Source organism: Pristiophorus japonicus, chromosome 17 (assembly GCF_044704955.1).
Source record: "Pristiophorus japonicus isolate sPriJap1 chromosome 17, sPriJap1.hap1, whole genome shotgun sequence".
Classification (NCBI taxonomy): domain Eukaryota; kingdom Metazoa; phylum Chordata; class Chondrichthyes; family Pristiophoridae; genus Pristiophorus; species Pristiophorus japonicus.
Genome location: NC_091993.1, coordinates 12,585,731 through 12,612,903, shown reverse-complemented (window position 1 = coordinate 12,612,903; position 27,173 = coordinate 12,585,731). Strand labels below are relative to the sequence as shown.

The following is a 27,173-nucleotide window of genomic DNA, read 5'->3' as shown; positions in this document are numbered from 1 at the left end:
ATCACCCTCCTGACTCAAGCCTTGTAGGCGGTGTAAAGGCTTTGAGGAATCAGAAGGTGAGTCACTCGCTGCAGAATACCCGAACCTCTGATTTGCTCTTGTAGCCACAATATTCATTCATGTGACTCGTCCAGTTAAGTTTCTGGTCAATGGTGACCACAGGATGTTGATGGTGGAGGATGAATATAAGCTAATGTAGCCATATCATCACTGTATTTCTAAATGGGTTAGTATCTGTATTTTTGTTACAAGGTGGTAAAGGGAAAGCTCAAACCGTAGGTTAGTTTATTATTCATTTTTGGGACATGGATTTGAATCCAGCCCAGTCTGATTGAAAAAAAAAAGTCTTCTCATTATATAAAGTGAGTTTGGGCACTCAATATACCTTCTAATGGAAACAGGCCCTTGACCCAAAGTTTTCTCTCTTTTTAGCCCAAATATGATTTGCCACTTAGACTAGACATGAGGATAGCTTGTGCGTGAAATCAAAAAATTGTATTTGTGCAGTAGAGGTATTTTAATTTTGCCTTGTTGTAGTGTTTTAAATAGTGTTGTGCACCAATGCTTAAGGCACCTCTTAATATTAAACCAGGATCGTCCACTCCCATCTTTGTCACTGCGGTAACAAGGTATGTGATGAATAAAGAAAGATGAGAGAAGGTTATTATCTTTGCTATTTTCTCACTTGTAATTTATCTCACCCTCTTTACCTTTTATTTCTGTGTGATTTGAAGTCTTTGGACATGGTTTAATTTTAACTTTTATTTTGCTTTGCTGTGCACTCATTACACCAATTACAAATTGTCTCCATCGAAGAGAGTTGGAAACTGGTCTAGAGCTTTTCCGAGATTGGAAGAAAGTCATTGTGAGCCCTGACATTTCTGAATGAGTGCTCAATAACAAATTGAAGAGTAAAGTATTTGCTCGGTTCTTCACATGCTTCCTTAAAACGTAATCTTTTACATGTTTTAGAATGTATGCTATCCATTCACCCAAAAAATCTCTCAAAGGAATTATTGACGCGTGCAATTTATTTTTCCATGCTGGGTTTTGTAGCTTCCTGCAGTTTCTTCGCACAAAATAAACTTTATTTCACTACACCCCACCAACCATGTGGTTCTGCTGTATTGCAGGTTTGTTATTCAGGATTAGTCCTCACTCAGTAAGAAAATGAATGCTTTTACATTTAACTATCTCAACACTCGGGAGAGGGTTTTTTGTAAAAACAGCAAGCCACAAAAGGAGCTAGCTCAGCATTAAACAGCAATATTATAGCATTTTAATGAACTGAAATAAATGCCCGAGTGCTGTTGCAATATAACACATTTCTGTACTGTTGGTAACTTTTCTACACTACCCTACCTATCAAAGTTGCTAAAGAAGCTTCTTAGATATTGCACTTGGTTCACTTAAAGTTGCATAATGAAATATATTCAAATTTAAACATCATCTAGATGATTCCAATTCTTCTCTACTATGATTTTATTCGTAAGAATTGATGGGCACAACAAATTGTTTCATTTCTTTATACAACACAGTCCACACTTCCTCCTCTTCCGAATTTTTGGATGTGTGGGAGATGGGGTTAACAAACCGGTTTCATCTGTGAAAAAAGAATATACAATTGGGAATAAATCTTGGGTTTTACTAAGAATTTACAAAAATGATTAAGTACCAGTAACAAGCATTTTTAGTGAGCCATTTAAGGGGCTTTCAGATAATCTAGCCAGGTGTATAGCTGAGTGGATTTGTGCATATGTCGGTTTCAAAAACATGTCAGCTTGCAGGTTTAAGAGAGCAAAAACCAAGGGTAAAACCCCTCAGATATTAGTTCTTAATTTACACTTGGATAATATAAGGATTCTGGAATACTTCACTATTGGACACTATTCCTGCTATGGAGAAATCCATTTGATGCTTCAGTGCATTGTGCCATTAGGTGATAGGATCTCAGGAACTGATCTTGGGGCACACTTGTCCATTCCTAATGATTGCATTGCAGCAGGCAGCATTGCAGAGTCATGGGATCATGTCACCTGCCTGATGGAGGCTGCAAAAGGCAAAGGGATGTACAGAAATTGAACTAATGTGGTGCCTAGTTGCCCAGAGTCTGATCATAAAAATTTACAGCACAGAAGGAGGCCGACAAAGCTATCCAGCCTAATCCCACTTTCCAGCACTTTGTCTGTAGCCTTGTAGGTTACGGCACTTCAAGTACATATCCAAGTATTTTTTAATTGTGGTGCAGGTTTCTGCCTCCATCACCCTTTCAGGCAGTGAGTTCCAGACACCCACCACCCTCTTGGTGAAAAAAATTCCCCTCAAATCTCCTCTAAACCTTCTGCCACTTACTTTAAATCTATGCCCCCTGGTTGTTGACCACCTGCTAAAGGAAATAGTTCCTATCCATTCAATTTAGGCCCCAATAAGGTCTCCCCTCAGCCTCCTGTGTTCCAAAGAAAATAACCCCAGCCTATCCAATCTTTCCTCATAGCTAAAATTCTCCAGTCCAGGCAATATTCTCTTAAATCTCCTCCATACTCTCTCTAGTATAATCACATTTTTCCTGTAATGTGACCAGAACTGCACACAGTACTCTAGCTGTGGCTTACCTACCTAGGATAACTTCCTTACCTACCTAGCCTGCTAGCTTCAGGAATCTGTGGACATGCACGGCAAGGTTCCTTTGTTCCTCTACACTTCAGTGTCCTACCATTTATTGTGTATTCCCTTCCCTTGCCCTCCCCAAATGCATTACCTCACACTTCTCCAGATTGAATTCCATTTGCCATTGTTCTGCCCACCTGACCAGTTCATTGATATCTTCCTGCAGTCTGCAGCTTTCTTCTTCATTATCAACCACATGGCCAATGTTGGTTAATTTAAATTCTTTCCATGCCTCTTTATTTCCACTGTGGTGACTGCAGTATTGCTACATATTAAAAATAATTACTTATTTTGTTACCTTCCATTATTTGCAGAAAAACATGACACTAATGAGTAATTAGCAGTAATACCTACCTGTTTAAACAGGATAAAATAGGTACTATGCTGTGTTTTTTTTCCCTCTCCTCCTTATCACCCACCCATTGGGAATATTCATATGGACTGTCTCTCTCTTAACAGGCACAAAGGAATCGGTCAAGATAGTCATCAGAAATGTGCCCACCCATTTGAGGACTGTAATTAGCTTGGCTAACCTGCATAATGTATAAATCACAGAGACATTGACATTCCAAGCACTTTCCAGATTGATAGCTTAAGGCATATTAAGAAACAGTTATTTATGGAACTACAAAACTCAGCCAATACAATACTGCCACCTAGAAGTGCTGTGCAGGAACCCGTGACCATTTGCAGGAACCCGTGACCATTTGCTTTGTTGGCACTGCCTTCTTGCCCTTGGCACCAATGCTTCAGACAACCATCTTAAACATTCACTTTAGTACTCTCCATCTGGCCGCATGGTTTAGTTGTACTGCAGCATAAGACAACCAAGTCTGGTGAACAGCATAATATCATGATTGGACAACACTGCCTGCTGTGTCAAATCTCAGTTCAAAAATTTTCAGCAATGCAGCTTTTTAGATCTATGGTGGTGTAGGTTTTGTGTTCATAGAATCATAGCACAGAAGGAAGCCATTCGGCTTATTGTCTCTGCCGAGTCTTTGAAAGAGCTATCCAATTAGTCCCACTCCCCTGCTCTTTCCTCATAGCCCTGCAAATTTCCCCTTTTCAAGTATATATTCAATTCCCTTTTGAAAGTTACTATTGCATCTGTTTCCACCACCTTTTCAGGGAGTGCATACCAGATCATCAGAACTCACCCTATCAAATCTCCCCTTAATCTTCCCTACTCTAAGGAGAACAATCCCAGTTTCTCTAGTCTCACCATATAACTGAAGCCCTTCATCCCGAGTATTCTCATATGTCTCCTCTGCTACCCTACTGTAGTTCTTGAATTTATATCATTGAAAAATACAAAAACCTGCAGCCTTTTTTTAATGGAAGTGATGCAAAAAAACGTGAAATCACCTCTAAACTACAAGTATTGTGTGATGTAATGTGCTTACAGTTACACATAATTATGCCTGTGTTGTATATCCGATCTTACATATTTAACAGGAATAGAGACAGTGTAGGAAATAGATATCATAATTTTGCTCCATGTACTCAATATAGAAAAATAATATATTCTGTCTAATCAATGATGGTAATTAGCACTTCATTGTTTGCATTAAAAATTTTCATGTGAAAGTGATTATTTAAAAACACAAACAAAAGAATTAAGTTCTAAACATCAGAATGATGATTTTTATACAATTGTTACATTGTCCAGCATACTTTCCCTCCTCGCTTTATCACTCAAAATATGTAGTTGAGTCTTTTGGTGCTATAATATTGTATTGCTGAGTCCTGACATATCGTCGAGCTACAGTACGCGGACGATGTCTGCGTCTGCGCACATAGAGGTTGAACTCCAAGTCATAGTCAACGTAATTACTGAGGCATACGAAAGCATATGCCTTATGCTAAACATCTGTAAGACAAAGGTCCTCTACCAGCCTGTCCTCGCCGCACAGCACAGCCCTCCAGTCATCATGATCCACGGCCCGGCCCTGGACAACGTGGACCATTTCCCATACCTCAGGAGCCTCTTATTAACAACTACAGACATTGACGACGAGATTCAACACTGCCTCCAGTGCACCAATGCTGCCTGAGGAAAAGTGTTTGAAGACCAGGCCCTCAAATCTGCCACTAAGCTCATGGTCTACAGGACTGTAGTAATACCTGCCCTCCTGTATGGCTCAGAGACATGGACCATGTACAGTAAACACCTGAAGTTGCTGGAGAAATACCACCAACGATGTCTCCGCAAGATCCTACAAATCCCCTGGGTGACAGATGCACCAACGTTTAGCATCCTCGACTAGGCCAACATCTCCAGCATTGAAGCACTGACCACACTTGATTAGCTCCGCTGGGCAGGCCACATTGTCTGCATGCCAGACACGAAACTCCCAAAGCAAGCGCTCTACACTGAACTCCTTCACGGCAAACGAGCCAAAGGTGGGCAGAGGAAACGTTACAAAGAAACCCTTCCTGATAAAGTGCAACATTCCCACTGACATCTGGGAGACCCTGGCCAAAGACCGCCCTAAGTGGAGGAAGTGCATTCGGGAGGGCGCTGAGCACCTCGAGTCTCATCGCCGAGGACATGCAGAAACCAAGTGCAGGCACCGGAAAGAGCATGCGGCAAATCTGTCCCACCTGTGACAGAGACTATGGTTCTTGTATTAGACTCATTTGTAGAGTGGACGCAAGTCTTCCTCGATTCCGAGGGATTACCTATGATGATGATGATGACTGTTTGGATTCAAAAATATAACTATGTTCTGCAAATGATACACCTAAGTGATAGCCATTAAATAGAGTGAGTATGTTGCTTTCTATCCCACTTATGCAAATTCCTTTTAACATTAGTCATTTTAAGCAGATATAATTATGCAGATCATTTTATATCAATGGAAACATTGTAAAATTTGCATTTTAATTGAGCTTGCATTTAATTTCATTGGGGAGATAGTTTTGTGCTTGTCAAGGTGAGATGTATTGCTGCTGAGAAATGGAACACTTCTATATTGTTTTCACCCAGAGTTAGCATCATGCATTCCCAAAAGACTTATAGAACAGCCAGACACAGTAAAGGTCCTTATCCTCAGTGAAACATTGGCATATCCAGGGTGGTCAGTAAAATCCTGATTACATCTAGCAGAAGCTGCCTTGTCAATTGTTATTTTGGCAGCCCATTCTCCAGGCTCCTTTAAAGTCCTGCTCCCTGGATCTTTGATGTCCCACTCCCCAGCTCTATCATCCTCCTCATGGTGCTTTCAGCAGTCTCCACACATTGCAGCTCCAATGCCGTCAGAAGTAAGCGTGGGGGGTGGGGTGGGGGTGGGGCGGGGAACTGTTGGGGAGGCAAAGATGGGAAAGTGAAAAGAGAGAGAACAGTGAAGAAGAGAAAAAAAGTGGAGGAGAAATGTAAGTGAGGTTTAAAAAAAAAGTGGAGGAAAGCATCACAAGTAGAGGAGGAGTGTGAGAGAAACCAGGAATGAAAAGCAAAGTAGAAGAGTAAATCAATTAATCAAAATTTTGGTTACATTTATTTTGAAACGTTCTTGTGTGGAGGAGCCCCTGCAAATATTGACACAATTCTGAGGATCTGTGAATCAGAATTCCTGATTTACATTCAGGTAAAATGTTGATGCACTCCTCAAGATATGTTCTCCCACACTTCTCTCGCTCTCTCTCTCATTTACTTGTACTATTTCTCCTCCATTTCTGTTTCTCCTACTCTTAGATCCACTCCCAGAACCACACTGGCCTAACTTCCAAAATAGTGTGTCAGATGCCCTGCACTTACATTGTGGAAAACATGCTTTATTAGCCATATCGCAGCAAAAATAGGTTAAGTTAACTAATGACCTCTGGATTCTCCAGGATTCTTTCCTGGACCCTCTGGGTGTCAAGGAGCCCAGTTTGAACATCTATATCCTATTGCACTATTGTGGTTTTCCTATTTCCCTCCACCAGTCATCCTTATGGCCAAATAGTGACAAATTATCTTTTGTTGTACTGTGAACTTGCAACCCCTATGAACCAGGGTGAGATTCCCAAATAACATTTCACTTTAGACCACTATAATGAGAGTTGTAACTTTATTCTCGTTATCATCCACTATGCCACCTAATTCATGGATCCTGTCTTCCTAAAGCTGCTGTTATAGCCTGATCACTATCACTAAGAATTGTGCTTTTATTGGGAATGTAAGCATTTCAAGGTTAGATACATTTTATCCTTTGCCTCTGTATAGATCTGAACACCTTTTAGATGCCATGCAAATATAAATTGAGCATATTGCTCCAAAGGAACTTTTCAAACATGCAGTAGTTTATTTTTCATGTTTACACTTATAAAAATCACTTGTATATTACATACATACCCTGTGTTTTCAGATATTGTGGGATTGATTCCCTGACATTTCTCAGAAGGTACCTCATTTCCTGAATGTCACTGAAATAAGCAGCAAGTACAAGAAAGTGCGTAAATGTTATTTAAAGTGATTTTTTTAATAATACAGTGCTCACAAGTAAATGGGCTGTTTACACAACAACTTATAAATTGTGTTTGGGTGTCTGATAATTCATAATTAATTTCATAGTTTATTAGTAAACAGTTAAATGACTTGGACATGTGAATTAGAATTCCTGTTTTTCACTGAGGTAGTTTGAGCCTCTAGATCCATTCATAGAATAAAGCGTGATATTTCCAAACTGAATTACTATGATAGAACAACAAAGGTAAAACCAGTGCCCTGATTAAATGTTGCTGATATCTGCCTTCACAGACCCTATGCTTTTATATCAACTTTTAATGCACACACTATTAAATCCAAAAGAGCTATTTGTTATACACTCTACATTGGGGAAGCCTTACATAGATTGGCTGAATACAGGACCACATATCTAAGCATGCTCCAGACCAACGTTCCCGCTAAGCTGTGAGGTCGTACAGTGGTCTGAAGGTCCCGTGCAGGCTGCTCGCTGGCTTTAGCATTGAAGAAAGCACGTATGTGCGAAAATTTGAATAAGCCGTGCAAGCAGTTAAAGGGACTGTGCACATAAAAAGAATTAGAGGGAACATTGTTCTTGATCACCCTGCAACTCTTCAATTCAATCCTCCTGCCCACCTCAGTTTGACATTTCTGTATTTACTCTTAAATACTCCCAACAAGTTCAACAAAAACAAAGCAAATGCCTCATTTTCCTCCTACCTATCTGACTTCAATATTGACTTCAACTTCAGTCCTTAGCTGTTCCCACAGCTATTTCCTGTGAGATTCTCCCATTCCCAACCCAATTACACTGCTTTCCCTTCAGTTGGGAGCCATTTGACTCGCCTGTTGCCTTTTGAATGGCTTTTCACAGGCCTGACTGAGATGAATTCTATATAATGCCCTGTCTGGCATTTTTTAAATCTTGTTCCTGCATTTAAAAAAAAAATTATTCAGTGGCAGTCTATTATAATAATTAGTCAGTTTTTGTCTGTCCTGCAGTTGCAGCTGCTGTACTGCACAAGCCGTGCTTTCCTCCACTCCGTGGGAGAAGGCCCTGGAGAAGATTGGATCAAGAGGAGGGAGAGAAAGAGAGGTCGGAGAAATTGGGGGGATAGGGAGAGAGGAGGTTCGAAGGGACAGAGAGTGGGGGCGGGGGGGGATCGGAGGTAGGGAAGGGGAATCGGAGGGGGTCAGGAACATGGTGCGGGGAAGAACGTGATCCAGGTCTAAAGGTAGGGGTGGGGGTTGTTGAGAGCAAGAATGTGATCCAGGTGGAAAGACTGGACAAAATCCGGAAGTCACAACACTGTCACTATTCACTTGATAACCCAATAAACCTGTTAACAATCCGTGACCCACACATAATGCCCCATTTGGCGGTGGGGGGAGTAGGTCAGGAACTTGGGTTGGAGGGTGAGTAGGTCAGGAAAGGGGGGGGGGGGGAATTTGTATATATATTCCTAGGCCTGTTTTTACACATGGATACCTTTCTGTAGCTTTTTTCCAGTGAGAAGTTTTGATTCTGTTAAAGTCTTTGGTGAAAGAATAACGAGAAATCCTGTATTTAAATAAGGTACTGTTGCAGGTCTCTTCTAGTTTAAACTTCTTTGCTTACTCTTTGTCCTCAGCAAATCTGTCCCCACGATCTCCAACTGTTATGGTTTCACCCTCTCTTTGTTTTATTTAGCCCAGAAAGGGACTCTAGTCCTTACCAAGACAGTCTTGATGATGGGTTTGACCCTAAAAGGTAACCTGGTGATATTTCCAGCTTTTCAGCATTTTCAATGTGTGATTTTAATCTCTCCCGTTGGGTAGGGTTAAAGTTGCATTTTATTTCAGTGTCCTCATCTGTTCCTGTATGAAAAATAATTAATATTGCTACATATATAAATTATTGTAACATCCTTGCAGAACTAAAGTCCAAAGAGTTTACCTTCCTGTAGATTCAATTTCCATTGCTGCGTCTAAGTGACACCCCAACAAGTCCAGCTCTTGTGACGATGATGAACAGGTAACATCTTCCAGGAATGGGGCCTGTGAATGTTCTTCGTCTCTTTCATCTGAGATTGCAGGAACAGGACAAGTGATTTGTTCTGAAGCAGAAAAATACTTTTAAGAATTACAGGTTTCAAAAAAATGTTATTTTGCATTCTTGTTATTTATGAATATATTTGAGATGATTTTAAATTATTTTCCAATTCATTTCTTCACTTACTCGTTTTGGTTTCCATATGTCATATCTATTATATATATATATAGATAGAGATATCTATCTATCTATCTATCTATCTATCTATCTATCTATCTATCTATCTATCTATCTATCTATCTATCTATCTATCTATCTATCTATCTATCTATCTATCTATCTATCTATCTATCTATCTATCTATCTATCTATCTATCTATCTATCTATCTATCATAGTCAACGTATTTACTGAGGCGTACGAAAGCATGGGCCTTACGCTAAACATCCGTAAGACAAAGGTCCTTCATCAACCTATCCTCGCCCCGCCGCCCCCCCCCCCCCGGCCAGTACACCACCTCCAGAGCGCCAGCGCCGCCTGAGGAAAAGAGTGTTTAAAGACCAGGCCCCCCTCAAATCCACAACCAAGCTCATGGTCTACAGGGCTGTAGTAATACCCACCCTCCTGTATGGCTCAGAGACATGGACCATGTACAGTAGACACCCCAAGTCGCTGGAGAAATACCACAAACAATGTCTCCGCAAGATCCTGCAAATCCCCTGGAAGGACAGACGCACCAACTTTCGTGTCCTGGACCAGGCCAACACCCCCAGCATTGAAGCACTGACCACACTTGATCAGCTCCGCTGGGCAGACCACATCATTCGCCTGCTAGACACAAGACTCCCAAAGCAAGCGCTCGACTCTGAACTCCTTCACGGCAAGTGGGCAGAGGAAACGTTACAAGGACACCCTCAAAGCCTCCCTGATAAAGTGCAACATCCCCACTGACACCTGGGAGTCCCTGGCCAAAGACCACTCTAAGTGGAGGAAGTGCATCGGGGAGGATGCTGAGCATCTCAAGTCTCCTCGCCGAGAGCAAGCGCAGACTGCGGAAAGAGCGTGCGGCAAACCAGTCCCACCCACCCTTTCCCTCAACGACTATCATTTCCACCTGTGACAAGGACTGTGGTTCTCGTATCGAACTGTTCAGCCACCTAAGGACTCATTTTTAAAGTGGAAGCATGTCTTCCTCGATTCCGAGGGACTGCCTGTGATGATATATGGATATGTAGATCTCGAGATATAGTGTATATATATCTGCGTGCGCATCCGTGTCCACACTTTATCCCAATATCTTATTGTAGGGCTGTTTCCGTTTTCCAAACTGATGTGCTTCACCAACTTAAAATAATTCCTTGCAGTTCTGGCCATTTTCACACATGTCCTACTTTATTCCCTCCATTCTGTTGTGGTTCAGTAATTCAGGACCCAGTAGGGACTAACAACTGCTCCAATCAGTGGTAACTAGGAAATATGAGTTTTGTCAAAAATAAAACCGATTATTTTTTTTCAACATATATATGAGATTTCTGTTCTAATTATATCATAACGCTCCTGTCTAGCTGTCTGTTTCTATTCTTTCTTGACTTTTTGGTTATGAAACCAAAGATTAAGTAGATTAGGCCTATATTCCTTGGAGTTTAGAAGAATGAGAGATGATCTCATTGAAACATACAAAATTCTTACAGGGCTTGACAGGGTAGATGTTGGGAGGATGTTTCCTCTGGCTAGAGAGTCTAGAACGAGGGGTCACAGTCTCAGAATAAGGGGTCGACCATTTAGGACTGAGATGAGATGTGATATGTCCTAACTATACAGTATAAATGCACACGAGCCCATACTTGAGAGAAGGTCACTCTGTGACCAGTTACTTTTATTACCAAGACCTCAAGTGATGAAGGTGGGTGGAGCTTCCCCGTTTATACCTGAAAGTCCAGGTTAGGAGTGTCTCCCACAAGTTCACCCCCTTGTGATCAATGTTCTCAAGGTGTACAACTTAGGTCAGCTTATACATGGGTTACAATGATAGTTGAATACATGATATCACCTTCCCCCACAAAGTCTTATTGGGACCACAGGTTAAGTCTCTCTGGTGGTTTACGCTCCCTTGTAGAGCGCCTGAGTTGGGGCTCCGGTTGTTGGGCGCTGGCCCGAGTGTCTGCTGTTTGCGGTGCCTCAGGCCTGTCCGGACTGCCCACAGTGACTGGGCTCTCCTCCACTTGGTTCCGGTGTTCGGTCACCTGTGGTGGAGTAAACTCTACATCGTGTTCTTCCTCTGCTTCTTCTATGGGGTTGCTGAACCTCCTTTTAGTTTGATCCACGTGTTTGCGGCAGATTTGTCCATTGGTAAGTTTAACTACCAGAATCCTATTCCCCTCTTTGGCAATCACAGTGCCTGCAAGCCATTTGGGCCCTGCAGCATAATTAAGGACAAAAACAGGATCATTGACATCAATACATCGCGTCCTCGCATTTTTGTCATGGTAGTCACATTGTGACTGACGCCTGCTCTCAACAGTTTCTTTCATAGTAGGGTGTATAAGGGATAACTTGGTTTTGAGCATCTTTTTCATTTGCAGCTCTGTGGGTGGAACCCCTGTGAGCAAGTGTAGTTGGGATCTATTGGCCAACAGGAGGCGTGATAAGTGGCTTTGTAGGGAACCCCCTTGGATTCTGAACATCCCCTGTTTGATTATCTGCACTGCTCGTTCCGCCTGGCCATTAGAGGCCGGCTTGAACGGTGCCGTTCTGACATGGTTGATTCCATTGCCTGCCATGAAGTCCTGGAATTCAGTGCTTGTGAAGCACGGGCTATTGTTGCTGACCAAGACATCCAGTAGACCATGGGCGGCGAACATTGTCTGTAGACTTTCTACCGTGGCAGAGGATGTGCTTGAATTTAAAATGGCACACACAATCCATTTGGAGTAGGCTTCTACTACAACCAAAAACATTTTTCCCATGAAAGGACCTGCGTAGTCCACATGGATGCGTGACCATGGCTTGGCGGGCCAGGACCAGGGCCTAAGGGGGGCTTCCCTGGGTGCATTGCCCAGCTGAGCATACGAGTTGCACCTGCGAACACAAAGTTCCAGGTCTGCATCTATCCCTGGCCACCAAACGTGTGACCTGGCAATTGCCTTCATCATGACAATGCCTGGGTGCTCATTGTGAAGTTCTCTGATAAACACCTCTCTGCCCATCTGGGGCATGACTATTCGGTTTCCCCACAGTAGGCAATCGGCCTGAATCGAGAGTTCATCCTTGCGTCTATGAAACGGTTTAAATTCCTCAGGGCATGCCCCATACGTGGCTGCCCAGTCCCCATTCAGGACACATTTCTTAACTAAAGACAGTAGTGGGTCTTTATTTGTCCAGACTTTAATCTGACGGGCTGTCACGGGTGAGCCTTCGCTTTCGAAAGCTTCAACAGGCATCTCAGCATCATGCTCAGTTGCCCCCTCAGTGGTGGCTAGTGGGAGCCTGCTGAGTGCATCGGCACAGTTTTCAGTGCCCGGTCTGTGCCGAATTGTGTAGTCATAGGCGGCTAACGTGAGTGCCCACCTCTGTATGGGGACTGATGCATTTGCATTTATGGCCTGTTGCCGGCCAAAAGGGACGTTAGAGGTTTGTGATCTGTCTCCAGCTCAAATTTCCTGCCAAGCAGGTACTGGTGCATTTTTTTTACTGCATTTACACATGCAAGCGCCTCCTTTTCTACCATCCCATAGCCCCTTTCTGCCTGGGACAGACTTCTAGAGGCATAAGCCACCAACTGTAACTGACCATTGGCATTCACATGCTGCAACACACACCCGACCCCATAGGATGATGCATCGCCTACGTTAAAACAAGTTTCTTACACGGGTCATACAATGTTAATAGTTTATTAGAGCATGCAATTTGTTATGCTCCATCAAAAGCCCTTTCTTGGCTGTCCCCCCAGACCCAATTGCGACCTGTGTGTAGGAGCACGTGTAATGGCTCTAACAGCGTGCTCAATTTGGGAAGAAAGTTACCAAAATAGTTCAGGAGCCCCTGGAACGAACGCAGCTCCATCGTGTTACAGGGTCTGGGTGCTCTCTGGATCACTTCCGTTTTGGACGCAGTGGGTCTGATCCCGTCTGCTACTACCCTCCTCCCCAGGAATTCTACCTCTGAAGCTAAGAAGACTGACTTCGCCTTTTTCAGTCGCAGCTCTATCCGGTCCAGTCTGCGTAGCACCTCCTACAGGTTGTGGAGGTGCTCTTCAGTATTGCGACCTGTGATGAGGATGTCGTCCTGAAAAACCACTGTCCTTGGAATCGACTTGAGGAGACTTTCCATGTTTCGTTGAAAGATCGCAGCGGCCGAGCGAATCCCGAACGGACACGTGTTATACTCAAACAACCCCTTGTGTGTCGTGATGGTGGTCAGCTTCTTCGACTCACTCACCAGCTCCTGGGTCATGTAAGCTGAGGTCAGGTCCAATTTTGAAAAAAGTTTGCCACCGGATAGCATCGCAAAGAGGTCCTCCGCTCGTGGTAGCGGATACTGGTCTTGGAGTGACACCCGCTTGATGGTGGCCTTGTAATCACCACATATCCTGACTGACCCATCCGCCTTGAGCACCGGCACAATCGGGCTCGCCCAGTCACTGAATTCGACTGGCGAGGTGATGCCTTCCCTCAGCAGACGGTCCAATTCTCATTCTATCTTTTCCCGCATCACGTACGGCACCGCTCTGGCCTTGTGGTGTACTGGCCTGGCGTCCGGGTTTATGTAGATCACTACCTTGGCCCCCATGAAAGTGTCGATGCCGGATTGAAATAATGAGTCAAATTTGTCCAGGACCTGTGAGCATGATACTCACTCCACAGAAGAAATTGCATTACCATCACCCCATTTCCAGTTCATGACAGCAAGCCAACTCCTCCCCAGTAGTGCGGGACCATCCCCCGGGACAATCCAGAGTGACGACCTGTTCTCCGAGTCTTTGTGGGTCACGACTACCATGGCGCTGCCTAGCACTGGAATGATCTCCTTTGTATATGTCCATAGTGTGCATCTATCGGCAATAATTATGACCTCCACAACCTTTCGAACTATTTGATACTCGTCAGGGACTGGCTGGCCCCTGTGTCTAGCTCCATTAATACTGGAATGCCATTGAGGAGCACTTTCATCATTAAGCGCTCCATTAACAGGTGCTGATGGCCCCATTACTGGCCACATTGTCCATTGCGATGGCATGAATCGCCATTCAGCTAGCCATTGTCTCTGTTGAATTCCCCCTTTGGGTTCGACTACATGCTGGGGCATGTTCCATTGCCCTTTTCTGCCTCGAGAACTGTGTACCGTGTTAACAATGTTGACTCCCTGGTCGTTTGCCGCATTTGAGCCAAGATTTTTGTCATACATCATTCTGGTCTCTTCCTCCCCTGAGATAAATGGCTGGGCTATTAGAGCCGCCGCTTCCAAGGTCAAGTCTTTGGTCTCGATCAGTTTCCTGAAAACCCCAGATGCCCGATGCCCTCAATAAAAAAAAGTCTCGCAGCATCTCCGCTCTGCATGCATCTGGGAACTTACATAGGCTCGCCAATCGCCGGAGATCTGCTACGAAGTCTGGAACGTTTTGCCCTTCTCGCCGCCGGTGCGTGTAAAACCGGTGTCTCGCCATGTGCATGCTGCTCGCCAGTTTAAGATGTTCCCCGATCAACTTACTGAGCTCTTCGAACATCTTGTCCGCCGGCTTCTCTGGCACTAGAAGGCCCTTCATCAGGGAGTACAGTCTGGATCCACAAACCGTCAGGAGATGAGCCCTGCGTTTGTCGGCCGAATCCTGTCCCAACCATTCCTTAGTGACAAAACTTTGCTGTAGTCTCTCAATAAAGTCATCCCAATCATCACCAACACAGTACCTCTCTTCTGTGCTGCTAGTGGCCATGCTCGCATGGTTTAAATCCCAGTTTCTCGTCGCCAATGATATGTCCTTACTATACAATATAAATGCACACGAGGCCCATACTTAAGAGAAGGTCACTCTGTGACCAGTTACCTTTATTACCAAGACCTCAAGTGATGAAGGTGGGTGGAGCTTCCCCTTTTATACCTGCAAGTCCAGGTTAGGAGTGTCTCTCACAAGTTCACCCTCTTGTGGTCAATGTTCTAAAGGTGTACAACCTAGGTCAGCTTATACATGGGTTACAATGATAGTTGAATACATGACGAGATGAGAAGTTTCTTCACTGAGGGTGGTGAATCTTTGGAATTCTCTACCCCAGAGAGCTGTGGATGCTCAGTCGTTGAATATATTCAAGACAGAGATTGATAGATTTTTGGATAGTAAGGGAATCCAGAGATATGGGAATGGGGTGGGTAAGTGAGTTGAGGTAGAAGATCAGCAATGATCTTACTGAATGGCGGAGCAAGTTCGAAGGGGTGAATAGCCTATTTCTTATGTTCTTATGAAACCTGAAACTTTCCATCCCATTTAATTCCAATTTCCATCATTCAGTGGTCATGTCTCAATTTGAGCTGTTGCCTTCCTGTGAGATGTTTGCTCCAAGCCTGCATTTTTGGGTTGCGCTTTCTTCCCTCGATGTCACTGCATCCACTAATATTATCAGCTTCTCAATGACTGTTAAATAATAACTTGCGCATGGTTGGGTATGGCTCATTTATGAATTTGGACCACTATTGCAGACTGCAGACTTTTTACTCATTTTATACACTTGTGAATGTCAGGTGAATACCTGTTCCTGTGGAGCAGTGCTAAAATTCAGGGATGCCCAACTTTTGCAGCTGAGTTCAAAACATGTGTCCATAACTGAGAGTGGGCTATGTATGATTATAGCATTCTCCATACCCAGAAAATCCAAATAGCCCCACACACAAAAAAACAAACTCCCTATATAATTTTTAAAAAGCAAGCCCTTACACACACAATGTCCGAAGCCCACATACACTATATAAATAAATCCTTGGAAACCTCAGCTCTTTAAAGTACCCAGACCTGGACTCTTGACTGATTCCTGATTGATGCAAAAAGGCTGCTCCCTCATTGATTTAAATTTACCAGTCAGAGCAGCCTATTCCAGTTCTCCAAACCTGGAAAGTTTAAAGAGCTGAAATCTGAATCAACTTTGTACAAAAGTGGGCTGTCTGTAACCGGGTCATTAGATGCCCTTTCCTATTCAGATAGAGAAATGGAATTGAAACAGGTAGACTGAAGCATGCTCAAAAGGTTAACTTTAACCCTGGGCAATAAGACCAATTCTAATAATTACACTAAGAAATACATTGCAGTGCTTTCTCCTTTGCAAGTTAATATTCTTCTTCAATACATATTGAATGAATTTGATGTATTTTTCATTTCACTGCAATGAGCTTCATGTGCATCATATTACTTTCCTGTTGCCAACTATTTTGTGAATGAATTTGTCGTCTCGAAGTGCCGGATACCACAAAAAAATACTTTGCAGTTGGACAGATGATATGATCTTGGGCCGCTTGCCAATAACACCCCTTGAGGTAATTGCGAGCATCATATAATCTATCAGATAACCTCCAATAACAAAGAAACTAAATGGTGGTGTACAAATGTTTAAACTGATCAACAAAATAAAATAAACCCTTGGTGATATCTCCTTTGATGACCTCTCCACTGGTCTCATCCAGGTGATTTTGCCCAGTAACCTCTTTCATTAACTAGATTACCAATCACCTGAAGGAACTCAACAAAACAACAACTGGAAAGCACATACACCAACTTTTCTGCATTGAAACAGCCTATGATTTGTATCTGGAAAGGAATATCAAGCATAAGGTTTGGTTGTTTGGCAGAACTAATCCTGATACTTAATGAGGTTATTACCTGGAATTTATATCCCTAGTAGCAGTTAAGTGAAATGCTTTTGGTTGAGACCATAAAAATCACGTTCAGTGCTGCAAAGTGCAACACCTCAACTAACCAGCTGTGCACTGGAATTGGCTTTAACCATCTGAGTGAAAGAAGCTGTACAAATAATTGAAGTAGTTGTTAGATGGGGAAGCATAACTCCCTATGTGAAAAGATTGTGGTCACCAGATACAAGCAATCAAATAAATGGATATTTGTGATCTTATCACAGCACTTGTCATAGTCCATCAGGCCTTGTTCTATTTCTCCTCAATGACCTTGTGATTGGCATTGGAAATAATATTTGTTGTTGACACCATCCTCCGCAGATTGGTTGATTCACCATCTTAAAGGTGAGCTGTGATTAAATCATTCTAAGTAAATATAAACAAATTTGGAGGGTAGATCTACAATTGATGTGCTACCGTCAATAGTGAGAACAAGATCAAGTCAATAGTTGGGCAAGATGCTGGAGTGTGAACCATTGGCCAAATCTGGGTGTCTTCAGTCACAAAGACACAGTTACTTGGTTTTCTAATCTGAATAAAATCAAAACTAACAATTAGTGAAAATGTTTGGAAAAGCTAGTAGAAGGATAGGTTCAAATCAACTTGCCAACACTGGCAGTATTAGAATTCAGGAAAGTTTATATCCATCCAGTGATGAATAGTATAATCACATTTAGCATGTTGCAGAGAAACCCCAGCTTCTACATGATATAATCCGAAGCCATGTGGACCATGGATTTTACAAAGATGGCCTTGCAACTCCATATCAAAACTCAACCTATGGAACATCAGTGAGATGTGGCTGTATTGACGGTCATCTGTAAGGTTGTGACCAAAGCAGCACTACAAGTCTTTGCACAAGAAGCACAGCAGCTTCTGCAGCTCATCATTCTGTATAAATCTAAAAGGTTGGCATGATAGAGGTCGTGAGGCTTTACTCTGTACATTCCCTGCCTCTGCAAGTCTTTCCTATACCATGTCATTATTGGAATTGATCATTGCACATAGATATGTCATTGATGTTTAATATCACCAGTGAAGCAGTGCTATTGGAGCAAACTGAAAATCTCTGGCCTGTCCATTTGCATCTCAGTAGAACTTGTTTTGAGCTCCCACCAACCGCCAGCGTCAAATTCATTAAATATCTTTGCAGCCATCAAACCGCACCCCCTGCCTTCCTGTTTCCTGTTACGCCACTTCATGTACGCAAAATAAATAAATTCAACTCATGAACCAAATTTTGCTCAAAATTACAAAGTTCTAGGTGTAAAATTTCCACTTTATTGTCAAAGTATCAGTGATGGTAACCTTTCCCAGATCAAATATTGCTTAATGCTTTGGTTCAGTATTTTAATTGGTAGTAATTCAAAATTAAATTTCTTTCCACGTTGCAATAACTTGTTAAATCAAATGAGAATAGTTTTCATGAATGTAAATAAATTATTTGATAAAGTGAATTGATAATAATGGTGCAGTAACCCTATCTGCTACTTATAAAGAAGCTCTATTCTATACACCATGTGCAACACTTTACACATTGAACTAGCAGCATCTAATGGCAGATGCTGCACCAACTTTTTTATCAAGTCTACTGCAATCTGATTAGATCCAATTCCGGTTTAAATTAATTCTTTCCTTGGATCTGAGTCGGGTTCTGGAGTCCAAAGCTTCTGTAATATCTTCAATAGTCATTCTCTTAATGAACACGGCCACCCGTGTCCTAACTCGCACCAATCCCATTCACCCCTGTGCTCGCTGATCTACATTGGCTCCCGGTTAAGCAATGCCCCTCAATTTTAAAATTCATTCTTGTAATCCAATCCCTCCATGGCCTCGCCCCTCCCTATCTCTGTAATCTCTTCCAGCCCCACAACCCCCCGAGATATCTATGCTCCTCTAATTCTGACCTCTTGAGCATCCCTGATTATAATCGCTCAACCATTGGTGGCCGTGCCTCCAGCTGTCTGGGCCCTAAGCTCTGGAATTCTGGCCCTAAATCTCTCTGCCTCTCTACCTCTCTTTCCTTTTTTACGATGCTCCTTAAAACCTACCTCTTTGACCAAGCGTTTGGTCATCTGACCTAATTTCTCCTTGTGTGGCTCGGTGCGGTGTCAAATTTTTGTCTTATAACACTCCTGTGAAGCGCCTTAGGATGTTTTACTATGTTAAAGGCGCTTTATAAATACAAGTTGTTGTAAGTTGTGGCGTGATACCTTTGGTCTGCATGCTGGTACGAATAACAGAATATAAACAGATAGTCAGTTGCTCTCCTTATCCTAAGGCAATGATGTAGTTAGTAGTGTACCTTTGCTAAGACATTCATGTTTTTTTAGCGTATGAAAGACTCTGGTTTCCAAACAAGCAGTTCTTCACAATCAATTCCCTAATTGTTAAAAAAAAAGCATTACGGCAGATCTTGTATTTGTAAGAATGTCAATAAATTCAAAAATACCTGATTTTTCAAGTTGAAAAGATTCCATTAAGTATGCTGATTTAAGCATTTCAGTTATAAACATCTCCAAACAGCCATAAACCAGTATATGAAGTCTGCAGATACCAGGCTGCAAATCTTCATCTTCAAGGCTGTAGAAATTCCAGCACAAAAGAAAATCAGGAACCATTACATCAAAAATGCATTTTTTTGTTACGTTTTTCCCCTCTCAAAAGTGTTTTTCATTGTACATAAATACATTAGTGATAATTGCTAAAAATAGAAATGCAGAAACTTGATTTTCTACATATACAGGGCTTAAACATGTAGTCGCTATTAGCACAGGCCCCAACTGCTGCCTTCTGCTCTGCAGCATAAAATGTGGGGGGAGATTTTCAACCTGCACCCACAAGGAATGCAAGTGGAGCGTAGAGTGCGTGGCACTTGTTCAAAGCCACAGTCAGGAAGCTTGTTAGGTTCGGGACTTGGTGAAATCAAGCGGGTGCTTCACTGCAGTGTGCTGACTTTGGAAGGGTGAAAATTGTTGGACTTCTGCACAGAACAGGTCAGGTCAGGTCTGGTGGGAGGGGCCAGGGGGTGGTGGGGTTGTGGAGGGTGCAGGAATAGGCCAGCAGAAGGCTGGAAGATTTTTGTGAGGCCGGGAGGGGCATGAACGCGTTGCCCATTTGTACATGAAAATGCAATTTGGCTACCAGCGTAGGACTCTGATTAACGTACGTAAACAGCCTCCTGCCTGTTTTGGGTGGGATTGTTTGCTGCCCATTTAAAGGCTGGCCTACAAATTGAATCAGATGGGCCTAAGGCATCAATTCTTCTTGGCCATTGTCTGATTTTCAGGCAAGAATCAGATGATCAGCAGTTGAAAATTGTCCCTGTATATATTTTTTTTGCGTGTATCACTTCAATGTATGAGTGCAGTTACTGGGTTACCTAAAAGACAATGGCATTTTTAATGCTTTTCATACTGGAGAAAACGGGTGAAAAGCTATTGCCGCTGATATTTTCTGCATGGTTTAAATGTGAAAAAACACAAGACCATTGTGGACATGGGTCAGGATAAGAGTCTTTACATAGCCTCAATATTTAAAAGAAATGAAATTGAAACTCGGTAGGATAGTGTGCTCAGTGTGCCACCAGATCTGTGGTGTGATATACACCTTTGTGAAAGCTCATTGGTGATGGCAACAGAAATATACAATTGAGACAGTCAGCGATAAATGGAATCAATGAGGTCCTCAGCAATTGCTTCCTTTATTTCAGGGTGAAATTAGGCCAAGGTTGTAAGAAAGATTGTATCTTGCAATTATAAAAGAAGACTTTGGCAGTGTAAAAACTAATATGGGCTTTCATCCATAAGTGCACTCGTTTAAAAATGTATTTTTTTGTGGAATTGGCTGGCTCCACAATACCTATCTCATTGACCATAAATTCGGTCTCTGCACCTCAACACCTATTGCTTCACTTCCTGCTCAGTGCCCATAGTAACATCCTTCGGGCAAGAGCTGACCTTCATGTCTCAGTGACATTCATTGCTTGCCCTTGTTTCCTATTCTAACATATTAGGTAATTAGCAAGTTGACACCGCCTAATTTCCCTTTGTTATTGCACACCTTTCTAAAATTGGCTATTCAGCAAATCTAACTGGCTAACCAATTGCCATTGTGCAGTATGGGCAATTCACAGTTTTTTCAAGCCTAATAGCTCCTTCCAGCAAAAACTGAATCTTCTTTAAGTTCTAGTGCCTTTCTATGGATCAATATGAGGCTTATTTTAAAGTCATCATTTAACCTTGCTGGCAGTAAATAAAAAGTGTTTTATAATTAATATTGGCTATATTTGTATTATTTTATATGCTCAAAATATTTATTGCTTTTTGGTATCTTATTAAAATAAGCTGTCCAGATTTTTAAAAAGATAATTTCCAAATTTAAAATCACTCATTTATTTTGTCCACTTCTTGAACTACTTTTTACTTTCTTTACTGAAGGTCTTTCTTCAGAATTAGCAGCATGTTGATTGCATTGTTTCCACCAGCAGTGTGTTTTTAGGCTGTGTTTGGCTTTGAAGGTACATGGAATGCATTTTCAAAAAGCTGCTTAAAGCTAAATAGAAGCACACAGTGGGAAGGGGAGCAACCAGTTGGGAAGGACATCAGGGACAATTCCAGGGCTTAGATCGGAAGAAAAGAGGATAAATAACTTGTGCTCCAAAGATTGAAGGGACACCCATCTACACCGCCCCCCTCCCCCCCCCCCCTTATTATGACTATGCATGTGGGTACAATACCACACAGGACCTGGAAGTGGAGAAAGGACATTTGATTTTTTAACCCAAACCATTACAGAGGAATTATTACTTCTGAAAGCACCAATCCACTGCTTCTCCAGCCCACACACCCACACAAAGTACTACTCCCTTTTGGAATAAGATTTGGAAGCAATATATAGATAGTCGTCTTCTTAGGCAGTCCCCCGGAGTCGAGGATGACTTGCTTCCACACAACAATGAATTCTAGAAAAGTAACCACTCTGTTTCAGGCCTTGTTCGTAGTACTGAGTGATAGTGAAATTATGCAGTAACCTAATGTTTATCGATGGATGTTTCAGCTAAGGTCTGTGGTTTATAGGGATTAACATTGTTTCAGTGATAGAGGACAGTAGTTTGCCTGTCATAACTGCAGAACTCAGTAGCCGGATAGGAAAAATTTGTAGCAAATGCTTTTTTAAGCAGAATTTCAGTTTGAAAGGTCATTGACCAGAAATTATAACTCTGTTTCTCTTTCCACAGACGCTGCCTGACCTGCTGAGCATTTTCTGTTTTTATTTCAGATTTCCAGCATCCACAGTATTTTGCTTTTGTGCAGCTATTATCCAGATTGGTCTAAATTTGGTTAGGCAACGCCTCGATTTCAAAATTATTATCCTTATTTTCAAGTCCCTCCACGGTCTCGCCCCTCCCTATCTCTGTAATCTCCTCCAGCCCCACAACCCCCTCGAGATGTCTGCGCTCCTCTAATTCTGCCCTCCTGAGCATCCCTGATTATAATCGCTCAACCATCGGTGGCCGTGCCTTCTGCTGCCTAGGCTCCAAGCTCTGGAGCTCCCTGCCTAAACCTCTCTGCCTCGCTACCTCTCTTTTCTCCTTCATGACGCTCCTTAAAGCATACCTCTTTCACCTGCGCTAATTTCTACTTATGCGACTCGGTGTCACATTTTTATCGCATAATACTCCTTGGGATGTTTCACGTTAAAGGCGCAATATAAATACGTTGTTGTCGGCACTTCAAGGCCATGTGCTGTGACAGAGAATCCAGTGTTAAAGTGATTCTGTTCCAATGCATTGTTTTGTGGTGGCTGGATTTGACAATGCTAATAAATGGAAGGATTGGTTGTATAACTGAACCTTAAGGTTGCTGGAATCATGATTTTTTTTTTACTATGCTGATTTGTCCTATTGATTCTGTTGCTCCTCTGTTTTTCCTTCCAGCATTTTATTGAGCTGCTGTCAGGAATTATACCTATATTAATTTGCTTAAAGAGTCCCCTTTGTAGAAGTCTAGACATTCACCTCAAGTGAATTCATTTCTATCTCAATAAACTGAGAATCTGGGCTATTTCCCCATTTCAATGACCCAATGCCAACAAAACAGACTAACTGGTCATTCATTGACCTTGACAAACAACAGTGACTACACTTTGAAAGTAATTCATTGGTTGTGAAGCACTTTGCCATGTCTCAGGGATATGACAAGCGCTATATAAATGCAAGTTCATTCTTTTAATATACCAAAAATACATATCAGTCACCCTTTCTTAATCTCTTTTGGAGGCACTGTCGCCCAGTTGATCAAAAAGCACGTGTGTGTACTCAAAGACCTTGGTAAAACATTAGAAATAAAGTCCATTAGCCTTTGGATATCGCTTCTGATATGATTGGTAGTGAGATGTACACAGGAATGCTGCCTGCAATAACTGGAGGCTACTAGGCATTTCACGTCAACAATTATTATTGAAGAATTTATGCTAAAATCGCTAACACTATGCGAGTGAATGAGGGCATGGATACTTTTGGCAGTAAATACAATATAATTACATTTAAACAAATTACACAGCAATTATCTCTGCATTCAAAAGAGTCAAAATCACCTCCAGCTCATCCAATGTATGATTCGTGTATGTGACGGTACAGCACTCGGTATAGGGAAGCCTTCGACCTGGTGTGTGTGACTTAGAACTTTTCCTTGGCTGGGAGAAAAGAGCTTTGAAGGACACTGAGTGACGCACTTCACTGGCAAATCATGGTTTGTGGCTGGAAGACAGAAGTCTGACTGGCCGTTTGAACACAATGACCAATTTGGCAAAATATGTTTTCACACCAAGTAAAACTTCAGATAACGAGAACCTCTTGCCCCATTCAAACCCAACCCCCTAATTAAAATAACATAAGCCTGCATGCCCATCTCATGGAGCTATGCTGCATGCTTCTCTATTGACCAACTCAGAAATCTAGCGACCTTTCTACACAACCAATTTATCCTGCCCGAGTGATGTGCGTCAAGCACTGATTCGATAAACCAGTCACCACAAACGTGTTATATTGGACCTTACACTCTCAGAATGATCAAATCTAACCAAGGAAGGGGAAGTTACAATTTCTTGTAAATTGCAATTTCTTGTAAATTACAACAAGGAAATGATTCGGGATGTGGAGTGTTGGCCATACAAAGGAAGTGGAGCTGACACACCACCTCTGGTTCTGCTAAAGGTCTCGGGGTAAGACTTCAGTCACTCTATAGGATAGGCTTGCAGTGTGCTCACTGCCTCTATAGGATAGGCTCGCACTGTGCTCACTCACTATAGGATAGGCTCGCACTGTGCTCACTCACTATAGGATAGGCTCACACTGTGTTCACTCACTGTATAGGATATTCTTGCACTGTGCTCACTCACTGTATAGGATATTCTTGCACTGTGCTCACTCTATATGACAGGTTGGGACTGAGCTCACTCACTCTATAGGATAGGCTCACACTGTGCTCACACTCTATAGGATAGACTCACACTGTGTTCACTCACTGTATAGGATAGGCTCGCACTGTGCTCACTCTATAGGATAGACTGGCAGTGTGCTCATTCTATAGGATAGGCTCGCACTGTGCTCACTCTATCGGACAGGCTGGGAGTGAGCTCGCACTCTATAGGATAGGCTGGGACTGAGCTCACTCTATAGGATTGGCTGGCAGTGTGCTCACATGCTATAGGATAGGCTCACACTGTGCTCACTCACTCTATAGGATAGGCTGGGGCTGTGCTCACTCGTATAGGATAGGCTGTGACTGAGCTCTCACTCTATAGGATAGGCTGGCAGTGTGCTCACACTATAGGGTAGGCTGGGACTGCGCTCACTCATTGTATAGGATAGGCTGTGACTGAGCTCTCACTCTATAGGATGGGCTGGGACTGAGCTCATTCTATAGGATTGGCTGGGACTGAGCTCTCACTCTATAGGATAGGCTGGGACTGAGCTCACTCACTGTAGGATAGGCTGGGACTGTGCTCACTCTATACGATAGGCTGGGACTGAGCTCTCACTCTATAGGATCGGCTGGGACTGAGCTCACTCTATAGGATAGGCTGGGACTGAGCTCTCGCTCTATAGGATAGGCTGGGACTGAGCTCATTTACTCTGTAGGATAGGCTGGGACTGAGCTCTCACTCTATAGGATCGGCTGGGACTGAGCTCTCACTCTATAGGATCGGCTGGGACTGAGCTCACTATAGGATAGGCTGGGACTGAGCTCTCGCTCTATAGGATAAGCTGGGACTGAGCTCACTCACTCTGTAGGATAGGCTGGGACTGTGCTCACTCTATACGATAGGCTGGGACTGAGCTCACTCTATAGGATCGGCTGGGACTCTGCTCACTCTATAGGATAAGTTCACACTGTGCTCACTCACTCTATAAGCTAGGCTGGCACTGTGCTCACTTTATAGGATAGGCTGGGACTGAGCTCTTACTCTATAGGATAGGCTCGCACACTGCTCACTCACTCTATAGGATAGGCTGGCAGTGCGCTCACACTCTATAGGATAGGCTGGGACTGTACTTACCTGTACAGAGGCGAACAGACCTGCTCGGATTTTTTAGCCAGAGCTTTGCAGCTGGTCCTGACGGCTCTGATCTCCTTGCGGACGGCCGGGGAGTCGCAGGAGCTGTTCCCGATGGAGATGACCAGTTCTCTGAAGAGAGCCACCTGGATATTGAACTCCTGCACTGTCTGCGGGGGAGGGAAGAGGATGCGAGGGTCAGCCCAAAGCGGCAGTGCACGGAACAATGCAAAAGGACATCGCTGGTCGCTTTCCCATCCCAAACTCCGGAGTTAGGGAACGGGGGCGGTTATTTTAGAAAACCCATTGAATTGTTTAAACACTTGACGCTTGTTTTATTTGATATGGGGAGGGGCTGGAGCTATTCCAGCTAGATGGTTCCACTGAATGAGCAGCAATGATACAGTTCGACCAGAAGGTTAAATAAAAGCAGTGATGAGATCAACCTACCAGGTTAGATTCTTCGAGCTGTCCTTTGCTCATGTCACCCCGCTTCTCCCCGCCGCTGCTCTCTCATTCCACTGCTTGGAGCCAGAAACCAGAGCCGGCACTCCCGCTGCTCTCTCCGCATCCACTCGGCAAGTCAGGGCATTGCAGCCGGCCACCGGATCGCCACACAACCTCAACACTTTCGTCTGTGATGGAAATCCGACTTGGTGCCCGGCGCCTGCCCGGTCGAATGAGGCGAGCAGGGGGAGTGCATCGTCTGCACCTTGACTACAGTGTGCTGATCACGTTGCGTCTGATCCTGTGGAACATGGACTCAGTCCCAGGGAATTACCTGTGGATGGGATCACTCTCACTGCCAATCCCGACACTGCAAACAGCCAGCGTTTGGCACCGACGGTGCAACTCCAATGGAACGTGCTCCTGTAGTGAGAAAACAATCCATTCCCCCAAATCTCCTCACATTCCTGCTACCCACCAAATCCTGTGCAGAAAGCATCTGGAAAGCTCCTCGATCCTGTTGCACAATGTCAGTTGATAATGTATTTTATAATATAACGCTATTGGGGAGACTTCATTAAGAGTCTAGGATAGAGGTTCTATGTTGAGAGATTATATAATAAAAGACAATTCATTCTGAGTATCCCCCCCCCCCCAATTCTCACCCAGACAAAGTCCCCCCTCCCCTCCTCCATCACCCTGTCCTTCCCAAGCTCCACCGACTCTATATGTCTGCAAGGGGGTGAAAAGCACACTTGAGTAAGAAGCATAAGGGAATTCAGAGGTGCTGAGGAATCGGGAGTTCCTCTGTCTTACTGTATGGATTGTAATATTGACCGAATATGTAAAACTCGCTTATGTATGTAAAGCACACTTATACACTCGCTTACAGTGGGTTAAGAAGAGGGAGGCAACAATGCCTGATGGTTAATGAACCATCGTAAATAGCCAACACTGCATTGACCCTCAGCACAGAAAATAGACGATGAAAACATACACAGTACTGAATAACAAGGGCAATAGAGAATCAACAGCCTAGAAAGATAACATACTCTGAGAAACAAGGTCAGTCAACATGTCATGAGAAACTGAGGCAAAGTTGAGCACATTCCAGAAGGGTGACACCATG

The 27,173-nt window shown here is 43.1% G+C and overlaps 1 protein-coding gene across 1 annotated transcript; it reads right to left on the bottom strand.

Moving 5' to 3' along the window:
• Positions 1-1,505: 1,505 nt before the first annotated feature.
• LOC139228123 (regulator of G-protein signaling 7-binding protein-like) lies at positions 1,506-26,232 on the bottom strand. The gene is made up of 6 exons (XM_070859313.1): positions 26,048-26,232; positions 25,601-25,767; positions 19,491-19,621; positions 9,054-9,213; positions 7,007-7,077; positions 1,506-1,603 (listed from the first exon to the last, which is right to left on the bottom strand). Exons 1-6 carry the CDS (start codon positions 26,078-26,080, stop codon positions 1,518-1,520), a joined length of 648 nt encoding a protein of 215 aa, XP_070715414.1. The 5' UTR covers positions 26,081-26,232; the 3' UTR covers positions 1,506-1,517.
• Between the last annotated feature and the right edge of the window lie 941 nt (positions 26,233-27,173).